Source organism: Hemitrygon akajei, unplaced genomic scaffold (genome assembly GCF_048418815.1).
Source record: "Hemitrygon akajei unplaced genomic scaffold, sHemAka1.3 Scf000041, whole genome shotgun sequence".
Classification (NCBI taxonomy): Eukaryota; Metazoa; Chordata; class Chondrichthyes; order Myliobatiformes; family Dasyatidae; genus Hemitrygon; species Hemitrygon akajei.
The window spans coordinates 2,255,061-2,280,925 of NW_027331927.1; the positions used below are offsets into that span (position 1 = coordinate 2,255,061).

At 44.4% G+C, this 25,865-nt stretch overlaps 1 protein-coding gene and 1 long non-coding RNA gene across 3 annotated transcripts in view; one reads left to right on the forward strand and one right to left on the reverse strand.

Moving 5' to 3' along the window:
* LOC140720303 (uncharacterized) overlaps positions 1-25,865 on the reverse strand; it is a 1,203,583-nt gene that overhangs the window by 373,749 nt on the left and 803,969 nt on the right. The gene's annotated exons all lie outside the window — the stretch shown is intronic.
* LOC140720338 (uncharacterized) lies at positions 1,628-24,725 on the forward strand. Its single transcript, XM_073035200.1, has 3 exons — positions 1,628-1,765; positions 4,926-5,093; positions 20,978-24,725. Exon 3 carries the CDS (start codon positions 21,384-21,386, stop codon positions 22,266-22,268), a length of 885 nt encoding a protein of 294 aa, XP_072891301.1. The 5' UTR covers positions 1,628-1,765; positions 4,926-5,093; positions 20,978-21,383; the 3' UTR covers positions 22,269-24,725.

Sequence of the window (25,865 nt, forward strand, 5' to 3'; positions counted from 1 at the left end):
TGACAAAAACAAAGGAGCTGGTTGTGGATTACAGGAGGAATGGAGACAGGTATCAAATTCAACATTTCCAAGTGTGTTGTTGACACAAAATGCACATTTTAATATTGATCATGACACAATGTATTTTATATATCGTTAATGACTTAAAACATATTTACAGATTGTGACTGACAGAGAATCGTATAATTTGTGTTCCGTGTGTTATCTGAATGTACTTGCCTGTGATGCTGCCACAAGTCAGTGTTTCTCTGTACCTGTACCTTCCCGTACTTGTGCACTTGGTAATAAATTCAACAGGACCTGAGAAATCTCAGTGAGATTTGATTAGTGATGATCATCTTGGCAGCTCGGTAGGTCGAATGTATGAGACAGTACACTGTTAAATGCAAAACCCTGAACAGTGTCGATGATCAGAGGGATCTCAGACTCCAAGGAGGCGGGACTATGACGTCAGTCACAGGCTGACAGCGCTGACTCTGGACTGAACCATAAGAGAGAGAGAGCGATCTGCAGACAGGCAGTCGGCCAGTCTAAAGGGAGAGAATGAGAGACTGGAAAAGCTGATCGCTTCAGTTAGTCGCAGCTGAGGCTTGGAACTCTCCTATGCCCACAAGAGTGGGTTGATCATCAGTACACAGAACGACAACGAACGTGTGTGTCTGTCACTTCGTATAATCCATAGGAGTGGATTGTGGAATATATTGTGTTAACCCTTGCCTGGGTATGCTGTGTCGTAACCCCTGGAAGACGGTATTCCTGTGACAGGTCACTTTCGCTGATAACTGGTCTGTGACGGATTCAACGGATAAGAACGTCGTCGGCGGTTATTTTGAAGTAACGGCCTTTTCTCTACGTTTCACCCTGGATTACAAATATCTCTCTCCCATCATTTATTCCGTGGATTTCTGAACTTTCCTACTTTACCATCTCAAGACTCTGAGCTTTGTTCCCTCAGGCTCGATAGTCTGGGAGTTATATTTACACATATATACACATAACACTGTTAACTTTCCTTTATTTCATTAAGTTACTATAAGTAGATCCTAATAAAGAGAATGGTTTTAACCATCAAAACCAGACTCCAGTGTGAACTCTATTGCTGCTGGTTCGTTTTTAAAACGTTACATTTCGTAACACAGTTTTATAAAACTAGTTAGACCACATCTGGAGTGTTTCATACAGTTCTGGTCGCCCCCATTCTCGGAAGGATGACGGGGCTTCGCAGAGGGCGGAGAAGAGGTTTACCAGGATACTGCCTGGATTAGAGGCCATGAGCTATAACGAGAGGCTGGACAAACTTGTGTTGTTTTCTCCAGAGCGGCGCAGGCTGGGGTGAGACTGGATGAACGTTTATAAGATTACGAGAGGAATAGATCGAGTGGACAGACGATATATTTTTCCTGGGGGTTGAAATGTCTCATACATTTAAGGTGAGAGGAGATGTGAGCGGCAAGTTTGCTTCTTTCCACAGACTAATGAGTAGCTGGAGTCTCTGCCTGGGTGGGGAGGGGGTGTCGCCAATCCTGACACGTGATCCCGTTTGTCCCTCCCATATAACCGCAGATGGGCAGCATCTGCGTGTCTGTTTCCGAGGCCCCGCCTCCTGATGATGTAACAATCTCTTCGCGCATGTTCACAGTCTCCGGGTGCACGGTGTTTTCCTCTCCGCTCAGAGCTGAAGTGGGTCGGCTGTGTGTTCAGGAAAGACTTTCGTCTCTTCCGTCGGGATCACTGTCTGCGGGCCGAAGATATCACTTTCCCATCGGTGAGTATTGAGACCGATCCCGAGCGGGGAGATCCGATGTTGGCCGTGAGCCCTGAACTGTGGGCCAGGAATTCATTTGTTTCCCAACTATCTGGGCTCGTCAGAAATGTGTCCACTTCACTGAATCTGCATTGAACGATCCAAACCAGGAGCCCAGGCTGTCTGTTTCCTCAGAATTGAAATGGTAGTCCCGCCGACAGGTCACGTGAGGCTGTGTGCCGCAGATTCGCCCCGCCCTCCGCTTTGTGACGCCAAATCACGTGGTGTGATTTTGCTCACTGAGTGCCATTAACTTCCCCGAACTCGCATCGCTTCCTGAGGCTTCTCGCATTTGTTCTGGAGCTTTATGGCTGTTGTGTCTTCTTCCGGACTGGGGTGGGTGAGAAAGGAGAACGTCCCAGGTTGTGGGGATCTTTGATTTCACTGCCCTCTTTACCGAGGGACTGGGAAGTCTTGGGGGAGAATGGTTCGAGCCTCAGCTCCCCGCAGCCTGTTGTGTCCTTCAGCAAGGCATTTAGCCACACATTACTCCTGCACGTTCATAGCCCAGCGACGGCGGCCGGTCCAGTATGTACAAGAGAGGATCTGTAAACAAATTTCCTGAAATAGACCTGTTTTAACCTGGAAATGGAGTGATAGTATAACAGTAACGGAAGTGCAACTTTTCCCTGTAAATTATCCTGGAACCGATTTGACTGTTATTCCTGGAAATGTGTACAGTGCAGTTGTTGCTAACAAGGCTTACAAGAATAATCTCAGGAATGATCGGCTTTATGTATGAGGAGCATTTGATGGTTCTGGACCTGTGCTCAATGGAGTTCAGAGGGACGGTGGGGGTGGTGGAGGGATGTATGGTTAAGTAAATTTACCAAATGTTGAAAAGCCTGGATACAGTGGACATGGAGAGGATGTTTCTATTAGACAGAGAGTCTGTGATCTGACAGATAGATAGATAGATAGATTATTCATCCCCATGGGGAAATTCAACTTTTTTTCCAATGTCCCATACACTTGTTGTAGCAAAACTAATTACATACAATACTTAACTCAGTAAAAAATATGATATGCATCTAAATCACTATCTCAAAAAGCATTAATAATAGCTTTTAAAAAGTTCTTAAGTCCTGGCGGTAGAATTGTAAAGCCTAATGGCATTGGGGAGTATTGACCTCTTCATCCTGTCTGAGGAGCATTGCATCGATAGTAACCTGTCGCTGAAACTGCTTCTCTGTCTCTGGATGGTGCTATGTAGAGGATGTTCAGAGTTATCCATAATTGACCGTAGCCTACTCAGCGCCCTTCGCTCAGCTACCGATGTTAAACTCTCCAGTACTTTGCCCACGACAGAGCCCGCCTTCCTTCCCAGCTTATTAAGACGTGAGGCGTCCCTCTTCTTAATGCTTCCTCCCCAACACGCCACCACAATGAAGAGGGCGCTCTCCACAACTGACCTATAGAACATCTTCAGCATCTCACTACAGACATTGAATGACGCCAACCTTCTTAGGAAGTACATTCGACTCTGTGCCTTCCTGCACAAGGCATCTGTGTTGGCAGTCCAGTCAAGCTTCTCGTCTAACTGTACTCCCAGATACTTGTAGGTCTTAACCTGCTCCACACGTTCTCCATTAATGATCACTGGCTCCATATGGGGCCTAGATCTCCTAAAGTCCACCACCATCTCCTTGGTCTTGGTGATATTGAGACGCAGGTAGTTTGAGTTGCACCATATCACAAAGTCCTGTATCAGTTTCCTACACTCCTCCTCCTGTCCATTCCTGACACAGCCCACTATGGCCGTGTCATCAGCGAACTTCTGCACATGGCAGGACTCTGAGTTATATTGGAAGTCTGATGTGTACAGGGTGAACAGGACCGGAGAGAGTACGGTTCCCTGCGCCGCCCCTGTGCTGCTGACCACCGTGTCAGACCTACAGTCTCCCAACCGCACATACTGAGGTCTATCTGTCAAGTAGTCCACTATCCAATCCACCATGTGAGAGTCTACTCCCATCTCCGTTAGTTTGTGCCTTAAGATCTTGGGCTGGATGGTGTTAAAGGCACTAGAGAAGTCAAGGAATGTAATCCTCACAGCACAACTGACCCCCTCTAGGTGAGAGAATGATTTGTGCAGCAAATACGTGATAGCATCCTCCACTCCCACCTTCTCCTTATATGCAAACTGAAGAGCACGGTCTCAGAATAAAGTTGCTTCCCTTTAAAACTGAGATGAGAAACATATTTTTGGCCAAAAGATGTCTGATATCAATGGCTTAACGACATTATGGCCTGCTTGGACCTCGAAAAAATTCATTATTCAGTTCTTAATTCGGATCTAAAGTTCCATAAGGTCTGGGGACCTTTTATCGAGTACTTTCATAACCTTCCTCTTGACTAGGGTTATTTTTTCTTTTTTTTTCTTCTTTTCGGTCCCTTGCTTTCAGCTCCCTCTTTTTTTTCTGGTAGCAGGCATTATTATCCTCTGTTGCTAAGTGTATTCACAGTCTGGGAGTTTGACTGTCCGGACTTATACTCTTTATACTGTGTGGTGGTTGGTCTGGTGTTGTTGTTTTTTTCTTGTGTTGTGGGGCTTGGGGAGGAGACTAAGCTCACTTGTCTTTAATTTAGGTGCTTTTTTGTTAAAGTCTCTTCCTTTGTAGCATATTGTTATTGTATGCTTAATCTAGCACTGTATTAATGCTCCTCATTGGGATTTGGGGTTTTTAATTTTGTAAAATGTTTTGAAAAACTAATAATTTTTTTTTTAAAAAGATGTCTGATATGTGGAATTTGTTGCCGCAGAATTTGTTTGAGGCTGCCATTTGGGTATATTTGTGAAGATTAATATCCTGATGATTGCTGGGTAGCTTCAGGGTTACAGGAGGAAGGCAGGAATATGATGTTGGAATAAAAATCAGCCCTGGTTGAGTGCTTGAGTGGTGGGCAGACCAGATGGATTGAATCACATAATTCTGTTCCTGATTGAATGATGGCTCCTTCTTATCCCATATCGTTTTGTGACATGTGAGGGACAATAAAATATCATTACATCTGCCTTCAGTGTTTAAATTTCAGTGAGTTTTGTTCTTAGTAACATTAAGCAGAAATGTTTGGTTCTCCTTTTCATTGTTAATGTGCTTCATTATCTCTCTGGTTAAAGTTAGACCTGCACTGAGAGGTTTATTGGAAGAAAAACCCCAACTGGAGGCAAAGCACGACTGAAGACGAGGGAACAGCAACAAGTGAACCAGCCCGAGGATTGAGAGCATCAACCGGATAGAACCCATCTGACTAGGAGATTCCAGTGAGTCAGTCAGGAGAAAGTTTGGTGAGTCCCATTTACTCAAACACCGGTCCTTTAGACATTACATACCTGTACAAAGGAAGGTAGGAAATAGTTGGGAGTGAGACTGAATGTGCCCAGAAGAACCAGTTATGCCAGTACCAGTCAGACACAGTTGTGAAGAAGCTCCCCCCCCCCCGCAATATTCCCTTTAAACTTTTCACCCTTCACCCTTAACCCATGTCCTCTGGGTTTTTTTCTCCCCTAGCCTCAGTGGAAAAAGCCTGCTTGCATTCACTCTATCTATACCCATCATAATTTTATATACCTCTATCAAGTCTCCCCTCATTCTTCTACACTCCTAAGAATGAAGTTCTAACCTATTCCACCTTTGTAACTCAGTTTCTTAAGTCCCGGCAACATCCTTGTAAACCTTCTCTGCACTCTTTCAACCTTATTAATATCCTTCCTGTAATTAAGTGACCAAAACTGCACACAATACTCCAAATTTGGCCTCACTAATACGTTATACAACCTCACCATAACATTCCAACTCTTATAATCAATACTTTGATTTATAAAGGCCAATGTACCAAAAGCTCTCTTTACTGCCTTATCTACCTGTGATGCCACTTTTAGGGAATTTTCTATCAGTATTCCTAGATCCCTCTGTTCTAGTGCACTCCTCAGTGCCCTGCCATTTACCTTGTATGTTCTACCTTGGTTTTTCCTTCCGAAGTGCAACACCTCACACTTGTCTATATTAAACTACATCTGCCATTTTTCAGCCCATTTTTCCAGCTGGTCCAGATCCCTCTGCAAGCTTTGAAAACCTTCCTCACTGTCCACTACACCTCCAATCTTTGTATCATCAACAAATTTGCAGATCCAATTTACCAAATTATCATCCAGATCATTGATATAGATGACAAATAACAATGGACCCAGCACTGATCCCTGTGGCACACCACTAGTCACAGTCCTCCACACAGAGAAGCAATCGTCCACTACCACTCTCTGACTTCTCCCATTCTCAATTCCCAATCAAATTTACTACCACACAATGTATACCTAGTGACTGAATCTTCCTAACTAACCTCCCATGCGGGACCTTGTCAAAGGCCTTACTGAAGTCCACTACATCCACTGCCTTGCCTTCATCAACTTTCCTTGTAACCTCCTCGAAACTCTCTAATATATTTGTTAAACATGGCACAAAGCCATGTTGACTCTCCGTAATAAGTCCCTGTCTGTCGAAACAATTGTCAATCCTATCTTTTAGTACTCCTTCCAATAATTTACCCATGACCGACATCAAACTTACCAGCCTATAATTTCCTGGATTACTTTTAGAGCCTGCTTTAAACAACGGAACAACATGAGCTATCCTCCAATCCTCTGGCACCTCACCCATAGATAACGACATTTAAATATATCTGCCAGGGCCCCTGCAATTTCAACACTAGTCTCCTTCAAGGTCCGAGGGAATACCCTGTCAGGTCCTGGAGATTTATCTACTCACCTCAAGATAGCAAGCACCTCCTCCTCTTCTATCTGTATAGGTTCCATGACCTCAATACTTGTTTGCCTTATTTCCATTGACTCCATGCCAGTTTCCTTAGTAAATTCAGACACAAAAAAACCATTTAACATCTCCCCAATTTCTTTTGGTTCCATACATAGCCAACCGCTCTGATCTTCAAGAGGACCAATTTTATCCCATAACTATCCTTTTGCTATTAATATACCTGTGGAAGCTCTTACTATCCTTCACCTTGACTGCCAACACTACCTCATGTCTTCTTTCAGCCCTCCTGATTTCTTCCTGAAGTATTTGTTTGCACTTTTTATACTACTCAAGTACCTTCTTTGCTCCCTGTTTCTTATACATGTCATACATCTCTCTCTTCTTTATCAGAGTTCCAATATCCATCGAGAACCAAGGTTCCTTATTCTTATTCACTTTGCCTTTAATCCTGAGACTTTGTACCCAGGGTGTCCTCATGAGCCGTCTGGAAATGATTTCAGCTGGTGACAACCCTGTTTTCCCCTGTGGGGTAACTCTCATGTGGAATCGGGCTAATGGTCGGACCTTCAACCAAGTGGGTCCAGTCTCCGCTGTTAGTCTGACCAGTTTACTCTTCAGAGTGCCATTAGCTCTTTCCACTCTGCCAGCGGCCCGTGGGTGGTGTACACAGTGGAATTGTTGCTGGATAGCTAGTTCATTACATACTCCTTCATTTACTTTCACCATAAAGTGTGGGCCATTGTTGAACTCAGCATCTCTGGCTTGTACCTGGGAATTATATCCCATAATAATACCTTCACAACAGTCACAGCAGTATTAATGGTAGTTGGAATAGCTTCAATCCATCTACTAAACACATCTATAGTAACTAAGCAGTATCTATAGCAATGTACTCTAGGCAATTCAATAAAATCAACTTGTAGACACAAAAAAGATCCACCTGTCAAGGGAGTCATACCCGATGTGCAGGGTACAGGATACCAACCATTCCCTCCTTTCCCAGGTGTGTACAATTATGTATATAATCGACCAATATTGGTAAAAACTGTGTAGGAACCCAAACCTGTCCCACTGGGGTGATCCAAAAACCTAGGTTGGGGTCTTTCTGGCACCCCATCTGGGACCACAGTTTTCACTCCTCCTCAGAGGTGTCCCCCTGAGAAGAACAAAACTCGAGGTAGCTGTAGAGTGGTGTGTAAGTTGTTTACAAAAGTGACATTACTAATGGGGTGGCCAGAGGAAGTCAGGAATCCCGATGTTCCCAGAGAGCCCTGTAGTCATGTACAATTCCAAATGCATAACGGGAGTCTGTGTAAACGTTCCCACTTTAGTCTGTTGCTGGGATACAGGCACGAGTCAGAGCAAACAGCTCAGCCTTCTGGGCGGAGACAGCTGCTTCAAAAGAGGCCTGTTCAATTACTTCACTGTCCATCACTATTGCATAGTCGGAATATTGTTATCCTGCTGGATCCACAAGCGTTTCCTTCCTCATAAAACGTTGCCTCAGGCTAGACGGGGTTCTGCGGAATGGATGGGAGAGTCTGTCCTTCTTTCACAGTGATCCGGATGGGCTAGAGGGGGTATTGCGGAATGGATGGGAGAGTCTGTCCTTCTTTCACAGTGATCCGGATGGGTTAGAGGAGGTATTGCGGAATGGATGGGAGAGTCTGTCCTTCTTTCACAGTGATCCGGATGGGCTAGAGGGGGTATTGCAGAATGGATGGGAGAGTCTGTCCTTCTTTCACAGTGATCCGGACGGGCTAGAGGGAGTATTGCGGAATGGATGGGAGAGTCTGTCCTTCTTTCACAGTGATCCGGATGGGTTAGAGGAGGTATTGCAGAATGGATGGGAGAGTCTGTCCTTCTTTCACTGTGATCCGGACAGGCTAGAGGGGGTATTGCAGAATGGATGGGAGAGTCTGTCCTTCTTTCACTGTGATCCGGACGGTCTAGAGAGGGTATTGCAGAATGGATGGGAGAGTCTGTCCTTCTTTCACAGTGATCCGGTCGGGCTAGAGGGTGTATTACAGAATGGATGGGAGAGTCTGTCCTTCTTTCACTGTGATCCGGATGGGCTAGAGGGTGTATTACAGAATGGATGGGAGAGTCTGTCCTTCTTTCACTGTGATCCGGACAGGCTAGAGGGGGTATTGCAGAATGGATGGGAGAGTCTGTCCTTCTTTCACTGTGATCCGGATGGGCTAGAGGAGGTATTGCAGAATGGATGGGAGAGTCTGTCCTTCTTTCACTGTGATCCGGACAGGAGGGCTGACTTCATGAACTGAAATTGCCCAGAGATGGGGTATAACGTCTTGGGTTCAGTCACTATTAAAAGAATGTCTTACCAGATGTCCTGTTCTCACCTCAGACTCCTTCCAGTATTGGAGTTGGCCCACGGCAAAGTCTTGCCAGGCTCCTGGTGCTGGAGGCCTGTTTCGTCAGGGTGTAGGCAAGGAGCCCTAGGCTCTTTGGCTTGAACCCAGGGCAAACCCTGATGGTGGTATGGGGAACCACCAATCCTGTCTGTCGCCAAAAGAAATCTGGAACTTCAGCAAGAAATGCAATGCTGTCTCTTCCTTTAACCTCTCCAATCACCATGACTGGGAATTTCTGTCCCTCGAGGGGTGCATAATATTAGCTTTCCTCAGTTGAGCACCACGTAGGGTCATAACACAGAGTCACATGAGAGTCGGCCGCTAGCAGAAGGGGTTCAAATGTGCTGGAGTCCAGATAAAGTGCCCACCACTGTGTGGTCAGAAACTGAGGAATCTATCAGTTGTTCGCACTTCCAGCATGATATCCTTGTCCGTGCATAGAATCTCGACTTCCAATGGACAGAGCTAGTCTCTCCCTACGAGATTACACCCCCGTCTGGTGGTGACTGTAATTGAAACCTCACACTGGTTCCCCTGGAATTCCACCTGCAGTGGCTGGGTACGTGAATACGTACGTTCCGTGCCTTCGAACCCAGACAAAGTGATTGTAGCATCTGATAGCTGGAATCCCTTTTCCGATACTATTTCCTGATCGAGAGTGGTTGTGGTTGCCCTCATATCAATCATAAACAGAACTGGAATTCCAGCAACTTGCAATATTACATTGGGCTCTTCCTGAGGGTTGGCACTCACGGTTGGAAGCAACTTCTTGTCAGTTTCTAAACAGGTTGTTGTCCCCACCTGTCTCTTGGTAGGTTTTTGTTCCCATTTCTGTTCCTCAGATATAGCCCGCTCGCGTCCTTCTTCCCGCTGAGCATATTCACCTTTAATATTAGTTTCCTTCAGGGTTGATCGAGATTCGAAAGTTGGGTCCTAATGATATGTCAAAGCTCGTCGCATTCGATTTTGGTCATTCTCTGGCCAATCCATTTTATTTGTTTTAATCATGTTGGCTAACTTAGTTGGTAAGCATTGGAGCAGTAGGGCATTGAACTGGGGGGACAGATTCCCTTCATTAAAGGCTTGGTCTCCTGCGAAGGTGCCGTAGCAGGCCACAAATCGCTCTCAATAGTCTGGTCCCCATTCCCCAGGCTTAGGTTTGCATTCAGGTACTTTGGTGATGTTTACAGGTTGCTGGAGAGCCCTTTCCAAGGCTTGAATAATCTGGTCTGTCTGTTCATTCTCATTATGGTTTCCCGCCTGTAACTCCTGATAGGTTTGGTATCTCAATTCTGCCTTCCATTTCCACCCCTCATCACCTGAGAGAATCATGCAGCAGAGACTGAGTAAATCTTGCAGAGTCGCATTAAACATTTGTGTAGTACTGTGGACACACTGAGCAAACTGTGCTGGTTTTTCTTTTCTATCTGGGGCCTGATTCATGATCATTATCATTTCTTGAGGCTTCCAGGGTGCATACACAGGAATCACTGAGGGCTGTCCCTCCTCCTAGTCCTAGGGGGAGCGTTTGCTACTGTTGTTCAGGAGGATTTAAACTAATGTGGCAGGGGGATAGGAACAAGTGCAGAGAGACAGAGGGGTGCAAAATGAGAGTAGAAGCAAAAAGTAGTAAGGTGAAAAGTAAAAGTGGCAGGCAGTCAAATCCAGGGCAAAAATCAAAAAGGGCCACTTTTCAACATAATTGTATAAGGGCTAAGAGTGTTGTAAAAACAAGCCTGAAGGCTTTGTGTGTCAATGCAAGGAGCATTCGTAATAAGGTGGATGAATTGAATGTGCAGATAGTTATTAATGAATATGATATAGTTGGAATCACAGAGACATGGTTCCAGGGTGACCAAGGATGGGAGCTCAACATCCAGGGATATTCAATATTCAGGAGGGATAGACAGGAAAGAAAAGGAGGTGGGATAGCGTTGCTGGTTAGAGAAGAGATTAACGCAATAGAAAGGAAGGCCATTAGCCTGGAGGATGTGGAATCGATATGGGTAGAGCTGCGTAACACTAAGGGGCATAAAACGCTGGTGGGATTTGTGTACAGGCCACCTAACAGTAGTAGTGAGGTTGGGGATGGCATTAAACAGGAAATTAGAAATGCGTGCAAAAAAGGAACAGCAGTTATAATGGGTGACTTCAATCTACATATAGATTGGGTGAACCAAATTGGTAAGGGTGCTGAGGAAGAGGATTTCTTAGAATGTGTGCGGGATGGTTTTCTGAACCAACATGTCGAGGAACCAACTAGAGAGCAGGCCATTCTAGACTGGGTATTGAGCAATGAGGAAGGGTTAATTAGCAATCTTGTCATGCGAGGTCCCTTGTGTAAGAGTGACCATAATATGGTGGAATTTTTCATTAAGATGGAGAGTGACATAGTTAATTCAGAACCAAATGTTCTGAACTTAAAGAAGGGCAACTTTGAAGATATGAGACATGAATTAGCTAAGACAGACTGGCAAATGAATTTTAAAGGGTTGACGGTGAATAGAAGCATCGAAACAGAGAAAGTAGGTGCAGGAGTAGGCCATTCGGCCCTTCGAGCCTGCACCGCCATTCAGTATGATCATGGCTGATCATCCAACTCAGAACCCTGTACCTGCTTTCTCTCCAAACCCCAATCCCTTTAGCCACAAGGGCCATATCTAACTCCCTCTTAAATATAGCCAATGAACTGGCTTCAACTGTTTCCTGTGGCAGAGAATTCCACAGATTCACCACTCTGTGTGTGAAGAAGTTTTTCCTCATCTTGGTCCTAAAAGTCTTCCCCTTTATCCTTAAACTGTAACCCCTCGTTCTGGACTTCTCCAACATCGGACAGAGAGTGAAGAATCTGTGGAATTCTCTGCCACAGGAAACAGTTGAGGCCAGTTCGTTGGCTATATTTAAGAGGGAGTTGGATATGGCCCTTGTGGCTAAAGGGATCAGGGATATGGAGAGAAAGCAGGTACAGGGTTCTGAGTTGGATGATCAGGCATGATTATACTGAATGACGGTGCAGGCTTGAAGGGCCTAATGGCCTACTCCTGCACCTGTTTTCTATGTTTCTATGTGTGGAAAATTAAAATCTCCCACAATCACAACCTTCTGCTTACTACAAATATCTGCTATCTCCTTACAAATTTCCTCCTCTAATTCTCACTCCCAATTAGGTCATTTATAATACACCCCTATAAGTGTTACTATACCTTTCCCATTCCTCAATTCCACCCAAATAAGCTCCCTAAATGAGCCCTGTAATCTATCCTGTCAAAGCACTGCTATAATATTTTCTCGGACAAGCATTGCAATACCTCCCCCTCTTGCCCTTCTGATTCTATCACACCAGAAGCAATGAAATCCAGGAATATTTAGTTGCCAATCACACGCCTCCTGCAACCATGTTTCACTAATAGATACAACATCATATTTCCAGTTGTCAGTCCATTCTCTAAGCTCATCGACCTTTCTTACAATGCTCCTAGCATTAAAATAGATGCATTCAAGAAACTTTCCCCCCTTCCTCTCTGTTTATCCCGAACGGTGCAAACAACTTTATTATCTCTTTTTTCCCCCTTCTCCCCTACAACTTCGGTCTGAGCGCTCCTACATCAGGGAGGAAGTTCAAATCATCTCTGTGTTAAAAGTTTAGCCATCACGGTGACTGAAGGCAGCTGCAGGTTCATGAGGGACTGTTACTGTCAGATTCTGCAGTTCTTGTGGCTGCTCATCGCACCCAGGACTAAACCCTGGTCACTGAGCATTGGAGGTGTCCGTTCTGCTGATGTTAGTCTTAATCTAGACAGGCGTTTAATATTGTGGATCTGTGAACGATAAATCAGTTCTGTATCAAATCCCGTGTCTCAGGTACTTACTGTCTCTACCACACTCACAATGTACACTAGAAAGGCCACTCAGCCCTTCTGGTTCCTGCCCATGTTTCTGTTCCATATCCGTATATCAAAATCTCTCCCTGTCGTTCCCCTCTCACTCTCCCTGAGATGACAGGTTGCAACTCGTCACCACTCCGTGGGATAAGAGATTTCCCATGAATTTCATGGAAACATATAAATGCACAACACATTACTGATGCTTTGTCCCACATTGCTGTGCCGACCATGTATCTTACTCTAGAAGCTGCTTAGAATTACCCTCCCACATAGCCACCTATTTTCCTAAGCTCCATGTACCTATCTGAGAGTCTCTTAAAAGACCCTATTGCATCAGCCTCTACCACCGTCGCTGGCTGTGCATTCCACACACACACCACTCTTTGCTTAAAAAACTTAGCTCTGACATCTCCTCTGTACCTACTTCCAAGCAGCTTAAACCTATTCCCCCTCGTGTTAGCCATTTCTGCCCTGGGAAAAAGCCTCTGGCAATCCACACGACCAATGCCTCTCATCATCTTACACACCTGCATGAATTTCCTGCATGATTTTCTCCAGACTGAATAAGACGATGAGCTCACTGTGGTTGTGACATTCTCTCTCTTTCTCCTTGTTTTTGACGTCACAGCCCCGCCTCACTCAGGCACTTAAAGTGACACTCATAGTAAACGAACCTGCGGTCTCGTAACACAAAGCACCTCTAAAGTCTGACAGCAGACTAGCGAGTGAATCTCCGATGGTGCAGAGTCAGAAACCGAAGAATTGCCAGCCTGAGTCAGGGGCTCCAGAGAGAGATGGGGTCCAGAGGAGGAGGATGAATAAGACCAGCACGATGTGGCTACAAAAGAAAGATCAGAAACGTTTGGAAACTGGTTGACCGAAATAATGGTGGTTAATTTCAGGCAGCAAATGTGGAGAGGAATAAATACAGAACGTTTAGGCAGAGCCCCTTCAGCATGCCTAGACTGTGTACTCCGCTGCTTAGTTGCTCTCTGAATTGCAGAGTTCCTCCAGCGTTTTGTGTGTGTGTGTCTCTGTATTTCCAGCAACTGCAGAATCTCCTGTGTTTTATACCTGCATTTTACTTTGGCATTAGATACACATTGATATTGAGTATATTGTTTATGGGAGCCGCTTTCTGAGTTAAAACAGCTACTGATTTTTCTATACACAGGGAAAAAGAATGAGTATGGACATTGAACCGGTGCTTGCAGAAATGTTTAATGGCACCGTGATTACCCATAGGGCCATGCGTTAAGAATTTCGCCGGCGCTGAAGCGCTGATGAAATGCGCAGGCGTCAGGCTGAGGACGTCCCCGAGTTTAAAGCATGCGCGCAGTACACAGAAGGCTTTGAAAATGTCGGCTGCCGTTAAGAGCATTTATCTTAAACACCGACTTTGGGTCAATTCCTGTGAAATCCGGACACAACATGACCCGCAATCCTGGGACCGACATGCTCTCTTCCCTGTCTCTCAGCCCCACGATCCGTACACGGGCCCCGGGGAGCTTCCGGCTGATGAGGGAATGGGAACCGATGGATCTCTCAGACAGAGCTGAGCTCCAGCTGTCTTTATGCAAGGATTATGAACTCGGAGAAAGGGAACAAAATCTTTTACATCACCTGTTGAGAAAATTACCTTTGTTCTACCTCCAATCACAAAGAAGAGGAAATCTGCAGATGCTGGAAATCCAAGCGACACACACAAAATGCCGGAGGAACTCAGCATTAGTAGTCTTTTCCATAGATGCTGCCCGACCTGCTGAGTTCCTCCAGCATTTTGTGTGTGTGTTGTTTGTTCTACCTCCTCCTGTTCTGAACTTCTCTACCGGTGAGAACATGTTTTGACCCATTCTCTCTGGGTACGTAATGATATCAAACACCTTTGTCCTGGGCAACAAGTAGCTTTCACATCACAAATGTGCCAGACTCCAGTGAGACAGAGAACTGCCCTTCCCTTCATATTCATTGGGATTGCCATCACTGAGTTCACCACCGTCAGTCATTGGGGGAGGGTTCAGGGGAAATATTTATGTACAACACAGAAACTGCTGTTACCTGTCTGTATTGTGGTGATGCAAAAGTTGCTGGAGAATTTGCAAATGGGAAGAAGTGGAGTGAAATTTGGAAATCTGACTTTTTAAAGCGTCATTTAGCAAGCAAGTCACATATGGACAGTGTGCAAAAGCTCTGGTGAGAAAATCCTTCATAACCCGCTATAGGCCTGCTACATAGGTTGTGTGAGAGTGCAGATGAACTCGATAGAACCTAGAGGAGATCAAGGTTTTTATTGACAGTGATTTGCTAGCTGTGAACTTGAATACCTCTCTATATAAAATTCACTGTGCACATGTTGTCACTGGGTAAAAAAATACACAGTACATGGTTTATGTGCACACTTGTCATTACAAATTAGAGGGGACATTGGTGGGAAGGTGGTGAGACCTCCAAGATGTGCATCCAGCTGCCGCTTGTAACCCGGCACTTTAAGGAGTTGGAACTGGAAATGGATGAATTCCAGATCATTCAGGAGTTGGAGGGGGTGATAGATATGAAGAGAGGTGAGTTACACCCAAGGTGCAGGACACAGGAAGCTGGGTGAGAGTCAGGAAGGGGAATGAGGTTACATACCCATCGCAGAGCACTCTTGTGGCCATCCCACAAAACAACAGGTGGAACACTTTAGAAAGTATTGGGGGGGATTACCTGGCAGAGGAAAGTCAAAGGAGTGATAGGGGACTCATTAGTTAGGGGAACAGAACAGGAAGGGGACTAATATCCTCGTGGTAAGGGTGTGAGAGCAAGTGTGGTGGAGGGGGGTGCTGATGTGGTTAAAATAATTTGTAGGGGGAATGGGAGCCAGAATGACAGAACAGGGTGATTTGAATTGAATTGACTTTCTTACATACATATACATGAGGAGTAGAAGTCTTTACGTTACATCTCCATCTAAATGTGCAATGTGTAATTTATAGTAATTTATAATAAATAGTTTGTGCATAGAACAGTTAGTATAACATAGATATGCAATTGTATCAGCATGAATTAATCAGTCTGATGGCCTGGTAAAAGATGATGTCCTGGAGCCTATTGGTCCTTTTGCTGTGGTACCGTTTCCTGGATGGTAGCAGCAGGAACAGTTTGTGGTTGTGGTGAATTGGGTCCCCAATATCTTTTGGGCCCTTTTTCCACACCTGTCTCTGTAAATGTCCTGAATAGTGGGAAGTTCACATCTACAGATGCGCTGGGCTGACCCGCACCAATCTCTGCAGGTTCCTGAGATTAAGGGAAGTACAGTTCCCATACCAAGCAGTGATGCAGCCAGTCAGGATGCTCTCAATTGTGTCCCTGTAGAAAGTCCTCAGGATTTCGGGCCCCATTCCCAACTTCTTCAATTATCTGAGGTGAAAGAGGTGCTGCTGTGCTCTTTTCACAACACAGCCGGTATGTACAGACCATGTGAGATGCTTGGCGATGTTTATGCCGAGGATCTTAAAGCTTTTCACCCTCTCAGCCCCAGATCCTTTGATGTCAACAGGGGTTAGAGTGTCTCCATTCCTCCTGCAGTCCACAATCAGCTCCTTTGTTTTCTTGACACAAGTCAGATGTTGTTCAGACCTCAGACAGAGTCAGCAATCAAATGGTTGAGCATGGTGCGATGAATGTGCTGAGCTGTGTATATCACAATGCAAGAAGCATCGTAGGAAAGCCCGATGAGCTCAGGACAGGGAATTATGATATTGTAGCCATTATAGGGGCTTGTTTACACTCAACAGTCTGAGGGATTTAGAGATATTTGTAGAGAGATTGCAGACCATGCCAAGAACCAAAGGTTGTTCCAGTAAGTGATTTTAACTTTCCATATATTGACTGCGACTCCATTGTGGTGGCGTGTTGGGGAGGAAGCATTAAGAAGAAGGACGCCTCACGTCTTAATAAGCTGATAAGGAAGGCGGGCTCTGTCGTGGGCAAAGTACTGGAGAGTTTAACATCGATAGCTGAGCGAAGGGCACTGAGTAGGCTACGGTCAATTATGGAAAACCCTGAACATCCTCTACATAGCACCATCCAGAGACAGAGAAGCAGTTTCAGCGACAGGTTACTGTCGATGCAATGCTCCTCAGACAGGATGAAGAGGTCAATACTCCCCAATGCCATTAGGCTTTACAATTCAACTGCCAGGACTTAAGAACTTTTTTTTAAAGCTATTATTAATGCTTTTTGAGTTAGTGATTTAGATGCATATCATATTATTACTGAGTTAAGTATTGTATGTAATGAGTTTTTGCTACAACAAGTGTATGGGACATTGGAAAAAATGTTGAATTTCCCCATGGGGATGAATAAAGTATCTATCTATCTATCTATCTATCTATCTATCTATCTATCTATCTATCTATCTATCTATCTATCTATCTATCTATCTATCTATCTATCTATCTATCTATCTATCTATCTATCTATCTATCTATCTATCTATCTATCTATCTATCTATCTATCTATCTATCTATCTATCTATCTATCTATCTATCTATCTATCTATCTATCTATCTATCTCGGGTAAAGTTTGTCAAATGTGCCCTTAATCAGTATGTAGAATTCCCAAAGTAGAAGCTGTTAGGAAATGATCCAGGGTGGTGACAGAATGCCATGAGATTCAAAGTAAATATGGATTAACAGAGGTCTGGACCACGGGTTGAGATACTAAATTGCAGAAAGGTCAATTTTGAAGGTATCAGAAAGGATCTGACAAGTGTGGTTTGATAGATAGATAGATAGGTTATTCATCCCCATGGGGAAATTCAACATTTTTTCCAATGTCCCATACACTTATTGTAGCAAAACTAATTACATACAATACTTAACTCAGTAAAAATATGATATGCATTGTTACATAACCTCGTAACCAGGTAACTTACCAGCAAAGATAGCGGGATCAGCTGAGTCGGATGCTACTATTTTCAAACGTTTTATTCAAAAAGGGGCACAAACGTATGGTTAATACAAAACATTCAGATCATATACATCGTCAAAACTCAATCTAAAACACCGGTGTAATAATAATCATTCAAAACACAAGCTCGATCGTCGTCTAGGGGTAATGTAGATTTTATATCGTTCGCTGGATATCTAAAAGTCTTTTAGATCACGGCAGTTTCACTTAGTTGCCAGCGGAAGTATCGCATTGGTGCACTTTTGTTAGAAAGACCGAGAGAGGGATTTAAGAGTTTACCCGATCGGGTTTCCAACCTGGAGTAGTTCAGTTTGTCGGAGCCTCGTTGGGGAATGAACGCTCATCGGTGGCCTCCCCTGTAGCTAAGCTGTTCTTCCGTTGTGGGGGTCGCCAATCCCAGGCAAGGAAAAGATGCACACGAACCCCACCACCGGCTGTAGCTATTAAAATGCTGTCGCAGGATTTCTAGCGTTTCTCCTTCGTGTGTTTCCTTGGTGCGTCTGAGACCCCGCCTCGGCAGCCCCTCTTTATATCTGGACTGGCAGGGTTGTAGATGTCAATCAGGGTGGGGGGGTTTGAGGCGATCTTCCCCCCATTACTTATCTCACATTGCCCTGAAGGTTTGCACTTAGGTCACGTCCGCATTCCCCAAAGGTGCCGCCCAAGACAATGGCTATGTCCAAGGCTGAGCGGCCAGCCCACATTCCAGACTGTAAGGCCCTCTCTCTCTTGAGACTCTCCCAAGGGGGGGGGGGGGGCTGAGGCCATAACAGCATCTAAAAACACCCTCTCAAAAAGCATTAATAATAGCTTTTAAAAAGTTCTTAAGTAGTTTACTTAAATACATTGAGTCCTAACCCTGGCACTTTAACATATCTTACTCCTGGCGGTTGAATTGTAAAGCCGAATGGCATTGGGGAGTATTGACCTCTTCATCCTGTCTGAGGAGCATTGCATCGATAGCAACCTGTCGCTGAAACTGCTTCTCTGTCTCTGGATGGTGCTATGTAGAGGATGTTCAGGGTTTTCCATAATTGACCATAGTCTACTCAGCGCCCTTCGCTCTGCTACTGATGTTATACTCTCCAGTACTTTGCCCACGACAGAGCAATCCTTCCTTACCAGCTTATTAAGACGTGAGACATCCCTCTTCTTAATGCTGCCTCCCCAACACGCCACCACAAAGAAGAGGGCGCTTTCCATAACTGACCTATAGAACATCTTCAGCATCTCACTACAAACATTGAATGACGCCAACCTTCTAAGGAAGTACAGTCGACTCTGTGCCTTCCTGCACAAGGCATCTGTGTTTGGGACAGGCTGTTTCCTGGCAAAGGAGTACCTGTAAGTGGGAGGCCTTCAGATGTGAATTTTTGAGGATGCAGAGTTTGTATGTGCCTGCCAAAATGAAAGTTGAAAGGTAACTGGTCCAGGGAACCTTGCTTTTGAAGAGAAATTGAAGCCTCGTATATTTTGTTCCTCTAAATGCCTCAGACTGTTGGGTGCTACCGAGACCCATTAATGATTACAAATCATGATTCCACGCACTGAGCTCAGCTGACTTTTTTTGTTGTCTTCTTTTGGTTTCTCAAATCTTCCGAATAGTTTTTGTTCTTTTGTTTGCCCTCTCTTTGACATTTACGTTGGCTTTGGCTTCTCATTTTAGCCACAGTTGTGTCCTCCTGTCTTACTAATGCTTCCACTTCTGTGGAATCACTCAGGTCCTGAATTGCTCCAGAAACTCCAGCCACTGCTGCTCAATTGTAACTCCTACCCTTTCCCTTCCAAACAAGTTTGGCCAGCTTCTCTGCCATAGAACCATGGAGAAGTTCAGTAAAGAAACAGGCTATTTGTCCCATCTAGTCAATGCCAAAAAAGCATTTAAACTTGCAGTGCAATCTGGACCAGCTGGCAAAATGGTTTGAGAAATGGAAAAAGGAATTTAATGCAGACAAGTGTGAGTTGTTGCACTTTGGTCTGACCTACCAAGGGAGGTCTTTCACAGTGACTGGTCGGGCACGGAGGAGTGTTGTAGAAGAAAGGCACCTTTTGTAGAAGAAAGTCCTTAATTCACTGAAAGTGGTATCACAGTTAGATAGAGATGGAAGGGAAGATTTTAGCCCAATGACCTTCATGAACAAAAGTACTGACAAAAATAGATGGATGTTATGTTGACCTGTAGAAGACATTGGTGAGGCCTAATTTGGAGTACTGAGTGCAGTTTTGGTCACCAACCTACAGGAAAGATGTAAGGACTTTGAAAGAGTTCAGAGAAAATTCACAAGGATGTTGCCAGGTCTAGAGGACTTGGGTTATAAGGAGAGATTGAACAGGTCCGGACTTTATTCCTTGGACTGTAGGAGATTGAGGGGAGATTTGATTGTGATAGAGGGGCATAGATAGTGTAAATGCAAGCTGGCTTTTACCACTGAGATGGGGTGGGAGTAAAACCAGAGGCCATGAGTTAAGGGTGAAAGGTGAAATGTTAAGGGGAACATGAGGGGAAACTTAATCACACAGACAGTCATCCGGGTGTGGAATGAGCAGCCAGCTCAAGTGGTGCATGGAAGCTCAATTTCAACATTTCTGAGGTTCATGTAAGTACTTGCATGGTAGGGGTATGGGAGTGGGCAGATTAAATAGTTCAGCACAGACTAGATGGCCCAAAGGGCCTGTTTCTGTGTTGTAATTTTCTACAAGAATGTGAAATATTACAAAAATTCACTGTCTTTTTAACGGCTGTGTGGACCAACCATTCACCTCAACAGGAATTTTTCATATGGCATTAAAACTGTGGCACTTTAAGTTAATAATACATAAAAGAAAATCGCAGATGCACATCAAGAAAGACTAATTGCGTGAGACTGTTTTTGTTACTGTGGGGCCAGGCACCCATGCAGCTCAGCAGGAACAGGGAATAATACCAATGGAGAGAGTCCAACTCAGCCAAGGTACAAATTGGAAATGGCAGAAATGCCCCATTCTTATAGAAACAGGAAGAGCATCAGGGAATTGATGGTCATTCCAGATACCAGCACTCTGCCCAGTCAGGAGATGATTTCTCTGTCCAACTTGGGTAGAATCTCACTGTAACCGTGTGATACCAGATCAAACCTTGGTAACTCAATTAATCTCATCTGAAATGTTGTCCTACACCCATTGATGGATTTTATAAATCTTTTTACAGGTTAAAAACAAGAAGGAATTTGTTTCCCGGAAGTTCAAACACGGCACACCAGTTTGGTTGTCTCTGTCCAGATATTTAAGAAGTGGAGCAAGGGATCCAATTGACCACCCTTCCGGCTCAGACTGTGGGGAGGGATTCACTCGGTCATTTGACCAACTGGCAACCCGTCATTTTACATAGGAGAAAGGCTGTTCACCTGCTCAAACAGTGGGAATGGATTCACTCGGTTATCACAATTGAAGGTACATCAGCAAGTTCACACTGGGCAAGGCCATTCACCTGTTCTGTGTGTGAGAAAGGATTCAGTCAGTCTTCCCACCTGTGGACACACCAGTCAGTTCACTGTGGGCAAAGGCTGGTGATCTGCTGAATATCTGGGAAAGGATTCACTCAGTCATCTGACCTAATGGCACACCAGCGTGTTCACACTGGGGAGAGGCTGTTCACCTGCTCAGAGTGTGGGAAGGGATTCACTCGGTCATCCACCTTACTGGTACATCAGCGAGTTCACACTGGGGAGAAGCCGTTCACCTGCTTGATCTGTGGGAAGAGATTCACTGAGTCATCCACCTTACAGAGTCATCAGCGAGTTCATACTGGGGAGAAGCCGTTCACCTGCTCAGAATGTGGGAAGGGATTCAGACAGATATCCCATCTACTGAGTCATCAGCGAGTTCACACTGGGGAGAAGCCATTCACCTGCTCAGAATGTGGGAAGAGATTCGCTCACTCATCCAACCTACATAGTCATCAGCGAGTTCACACTGGAGAGAGACCATTCACCTGCTCAGAGTGTGGGAAGGGATTCACTCGGTCGTCTCAACTACTGGCACACCAGCAGGTTCACACTGGGGAGTGGCCTTTCACCTGCTCAGAATGTGGGAAAGGATTCACTGAGTCGTACACCTTACTGGTACATCAGCGAGTTCACACTGGGGAGAAGCCATTCAGCTGCTCAGAATGTGGGAAGAGATTCACTCAGTCATCCAATCTACATAAACATCATCGAGTTCACATTGGGAAGAAGCCGTTCACCTGCTCAGAATGTGGGAAGAGATTCGCTCACACATCCAACCTGCATAGTCATCAGCGAGTTCACACTGGGGAGAGGCCATTCACCTACTCAGTCTGTGGGAAGAGATTCACTCAGTTAGCTAACCTACAGAGACATCAGCAAGTTCACACTGGGGAGAAGCCGTTTTCCTGCTCAGTCTGTGGGAAGGGATTCACACAGTCATCCCAAATACTGGAACACAAGTCAGTTCATAGTGGGGAGTGGCCATTGTTATGAATCCCTAGGTTTCATTTGATATGGACTGTCATTTTAAGAGAGATTAAGAAGGTGAATCAGTCTGACTTGCAGCTTGTTTACATTGCTTGCAGCTTGTTTAGTTTTAACTGAGGACACAGAGACTCAGAGTCAGATGGAGACGGATGAAAAATGGAAGGACTGAAACCAGGGAACTAGTGGCCAAAGGTCACTGTTTAGAACTTTCCTATGCCCACAAGGGTGGGTTAATTAAACAGTCACCATACATCGAATGTGTGGTTGCCAACTCATTTAACCCATAGGAGTGGATCTGATTTGGGATGTCCTGTGGAGACCACTTATGTGTTAACCCTTGCCTGGGTGTGATGTGGTCATTCGTTTGAAGATGATACCCCTCATGACAAGTCACTTTCAGTGATAATTCGTATGTAGATTTGTAAAGATGACGGATAAAATCTACAGCTACTGTTCTCTCATTTTAACTCTGTGGAACCTGTAGAACAGACAGACAGACAGACGTACTTTATTGATCCTGAGGGAAATTGAGTTTTGTTACAGCCACACCAACCAAGAATAGTGTAGAAATATAGCAATATAAAACCATCAATAATTAAATAATAATAAGTTAATCTTTGCAAGTGGAAATAAGTCCAGGACCAGCCTATTGGCTCAGGGTGTCTGACACTCCGAGGGAAGATTAGAAAAGTTTGATGGCCACAGGCAGGAATGACTTCCTGTGATGCTCAGTGTTACATCTCGGTGGAATGAGTCGCTGGCTGAATGTACTCCTGTGCCTAACCAGTACATTATGGAGCAGATGGGAGAGATTGTCCAAGATGGCATGCAACTTGGACAGCATCCTCTTTTCAGACACCACCGTCAGAGAGTGCAGTTCCACCCCCAGTTCATCACTGGCATTACGAATGAGTTTGTTGTTTCTGTTGGTGTCTGCTACCCTCAGCCTGCTGCCCCAGCACACAACAGCAAACATGATAGCACTGGCCACCACAGACTCGTAGAACATCCTCAGCATTGTCCAGCAGATGTTAAAGGACCTCAGTCTCCTCAGGAAATAGAGACGGCTCTAACCCTTCTTGTAAACAGCCTGAGTGTTCTTTGAGCAGTCCAGTTTATTGTTAATTCGTATCCCCAGGTATTTGTAATCCTCCACCATGTCCACACTGTCCCCTTGGATGGAAACAGGGGTCACTGGTGCCTTAACCCTCCTCAGGTCCACCACCAGCTCCTTAGTCTTTTACACATTAAGCTGCAGATGATTCTGCTTGCACCATGTGACAAAGATTTCCACCATAGCTCTGTACTCAGCCTCATCTCCCTTGCTGTTCAACATAACTGCCTTCTCTCGACATTTACCGTGAATTACAAATATCTCTCTCATCACCTGTTTTGTGGATGAACTGAACTTTCATTCTTTACCACCTGAAGACTCCAAGCCTTGTTTCCCCCTAGCTCAATAGTTTGGGAGTAATATTTACACATAACACTGTTAACTTTTGTTTAACTTGCTTAAGTTACTATATTATAAGTGGATACTAATAAGGATTGTGGTTCGCATCAAAAACAGACTCCAGTAGAAGTCTGTTGCTGCTGGTTCATTTCTGAAACGTTACGGTTTGTAACAAAATTTGGGCCTGCATCTGGGATATAATCAAATTTGAGGATTGATTAATTATCGATTTCATTGGGGAAATCTCTTTTAATTTATTTCTGTGTGGAAAATTTGCAGCAATGGATGTTGATCGATGTCAGGAAGCGCCAGCCTCTGAGGCATTCGAGGACGCCAGAAGGGTTGTGTTGTTGAGTATTGCTGAAAGGTTAAAACTTGCTAAAGTGAAATCGACAATGAGGAGGGCACAGATGCAGAGGATAATAGCTGAACATTATGTATCTGAGAGTGTGTTTAAAGTGGAGGAGTTGGAGGTGTTTCCTGAAAGTAAACCTAGTGAGCTTGAGCTCCAGTACAAATGAGAAAAATTAAAGATGGAGGCTGCGGAAAGGCAGAGGCAGTTTGAGGCTGGAGAGGCAGAAAAACAGACAGAAAATTGTCTCATAAAGTATAACAAAGGGGAAGGCTCAGCATGCCTATTCTGCTTTGACAGTTGATGAAGCAGCTGATTATTTATACTGCACCAATCATCGCCACTGGGCTATAAACGTGCAGGAGCAGTGTGTGGTTCACTGCTTTGCTCAAAGCCACTCACGCTGCCTTGGCTGAGGCTCAAAATCATGACCTTCAGATCACTAGTTCAACACCTTAACCAGCTGGCCATGCACCACACATTATGACATAGTGAAGCAGGCTGTGCTCAAAGCTTATGAGTTGGTCCTAGAAGCATACAGGCAAAAGTTTAGAAATTTGTAGAAATCTGTGAACCAGACTTATATGGAATTTGCTTATGAGAAATTTGTGTGTATTGCCCGCTGGTGCACATAATAAAATGTAAATGATGATTTTAACAGCTTGAAAGAGTTGGTTTTTATTGCAGAATTCAAAAAGTGCGTCCCTGATGACATAAAGACATATTTAGATGGAAATGATGCTGCCACTATGCAGGAGTCTGCTAGATTAGCAGATCAGTTTGCTTTAACTCATAAGGTTATGTTTACCCTGAATAAGAGTTTCGAAAACAGTAGCAGGGATAACCAGGGTAAACCAGAAATTAATGCTGGGATTTGTCACACTTGTCAAGTTGTGGCTAAACCTAATCAGGTCACCCCAGTGGCCCCACTCCAGCCTATACCTGCATTCGGTGAACCCTTTTCCAAAGTTATAGTGGATTGTGTTGGCCCATTGCCAAAGACTAAAGCTGGCCATCAGTTTCTGCTAACTATTATGTGTACTGCATCCAGATTCCCAGAGGCAATGCCTCTCAGAAATATTAAAACTAAAAATGTGTCGAAGGCTCTTACCGAGTTTTTTTTTACTTTATTCGATTTGCCTCAAGAAATCCAGTCTGATCAAGGAAGTAATTTTACATCTGGATTATTCCAGCAGGTAGTTTATGAACTGGGAGCAAAACAAATTACATCATCTACATACCATCCGGAATCACAAGGGGCTTTAGAAAAATTTCACTCTACGCTCAAGACATGAAATGATCAAGACATACTGTGTTGAAAATGGAAACGACTAGGATGAAGGAATACATTTGCTTTTGTTCGCAGTAAGGGAGTCGGTTCAGGAATCATTGGGCTTTACTCCATTTGAACTCGTATTTGGTCGCAGAGTGAGGTGTCCTTTGACCTTGTAAAAGGAGCGGTGGATTGATGGGGATGTACATGTTAACTTGTTAGACTATGTTTTAAAGTTCAAAAATAAACTACACCAATTCTGTAGCCCAGCGAGACAAAACTTAAAGATTTCTCCAAAACAAAATGAAGTGTTGGTTTGATAAGCAGGGTTGCTAAAGAAAATACCGGGTGGGGGATAAGGTGCTTACCTTATGTTGACGAATCCACTTCAGGTGAAATTCAATAGACCGTATGAAATAGTCTCTCAATTTAATGATGTGAATTATGTTATTACAACACACGACCAACGTAAACTAACACAGCTGGTGCAGATAAATATGATAAAGCCTTATTTTGACAATTAGG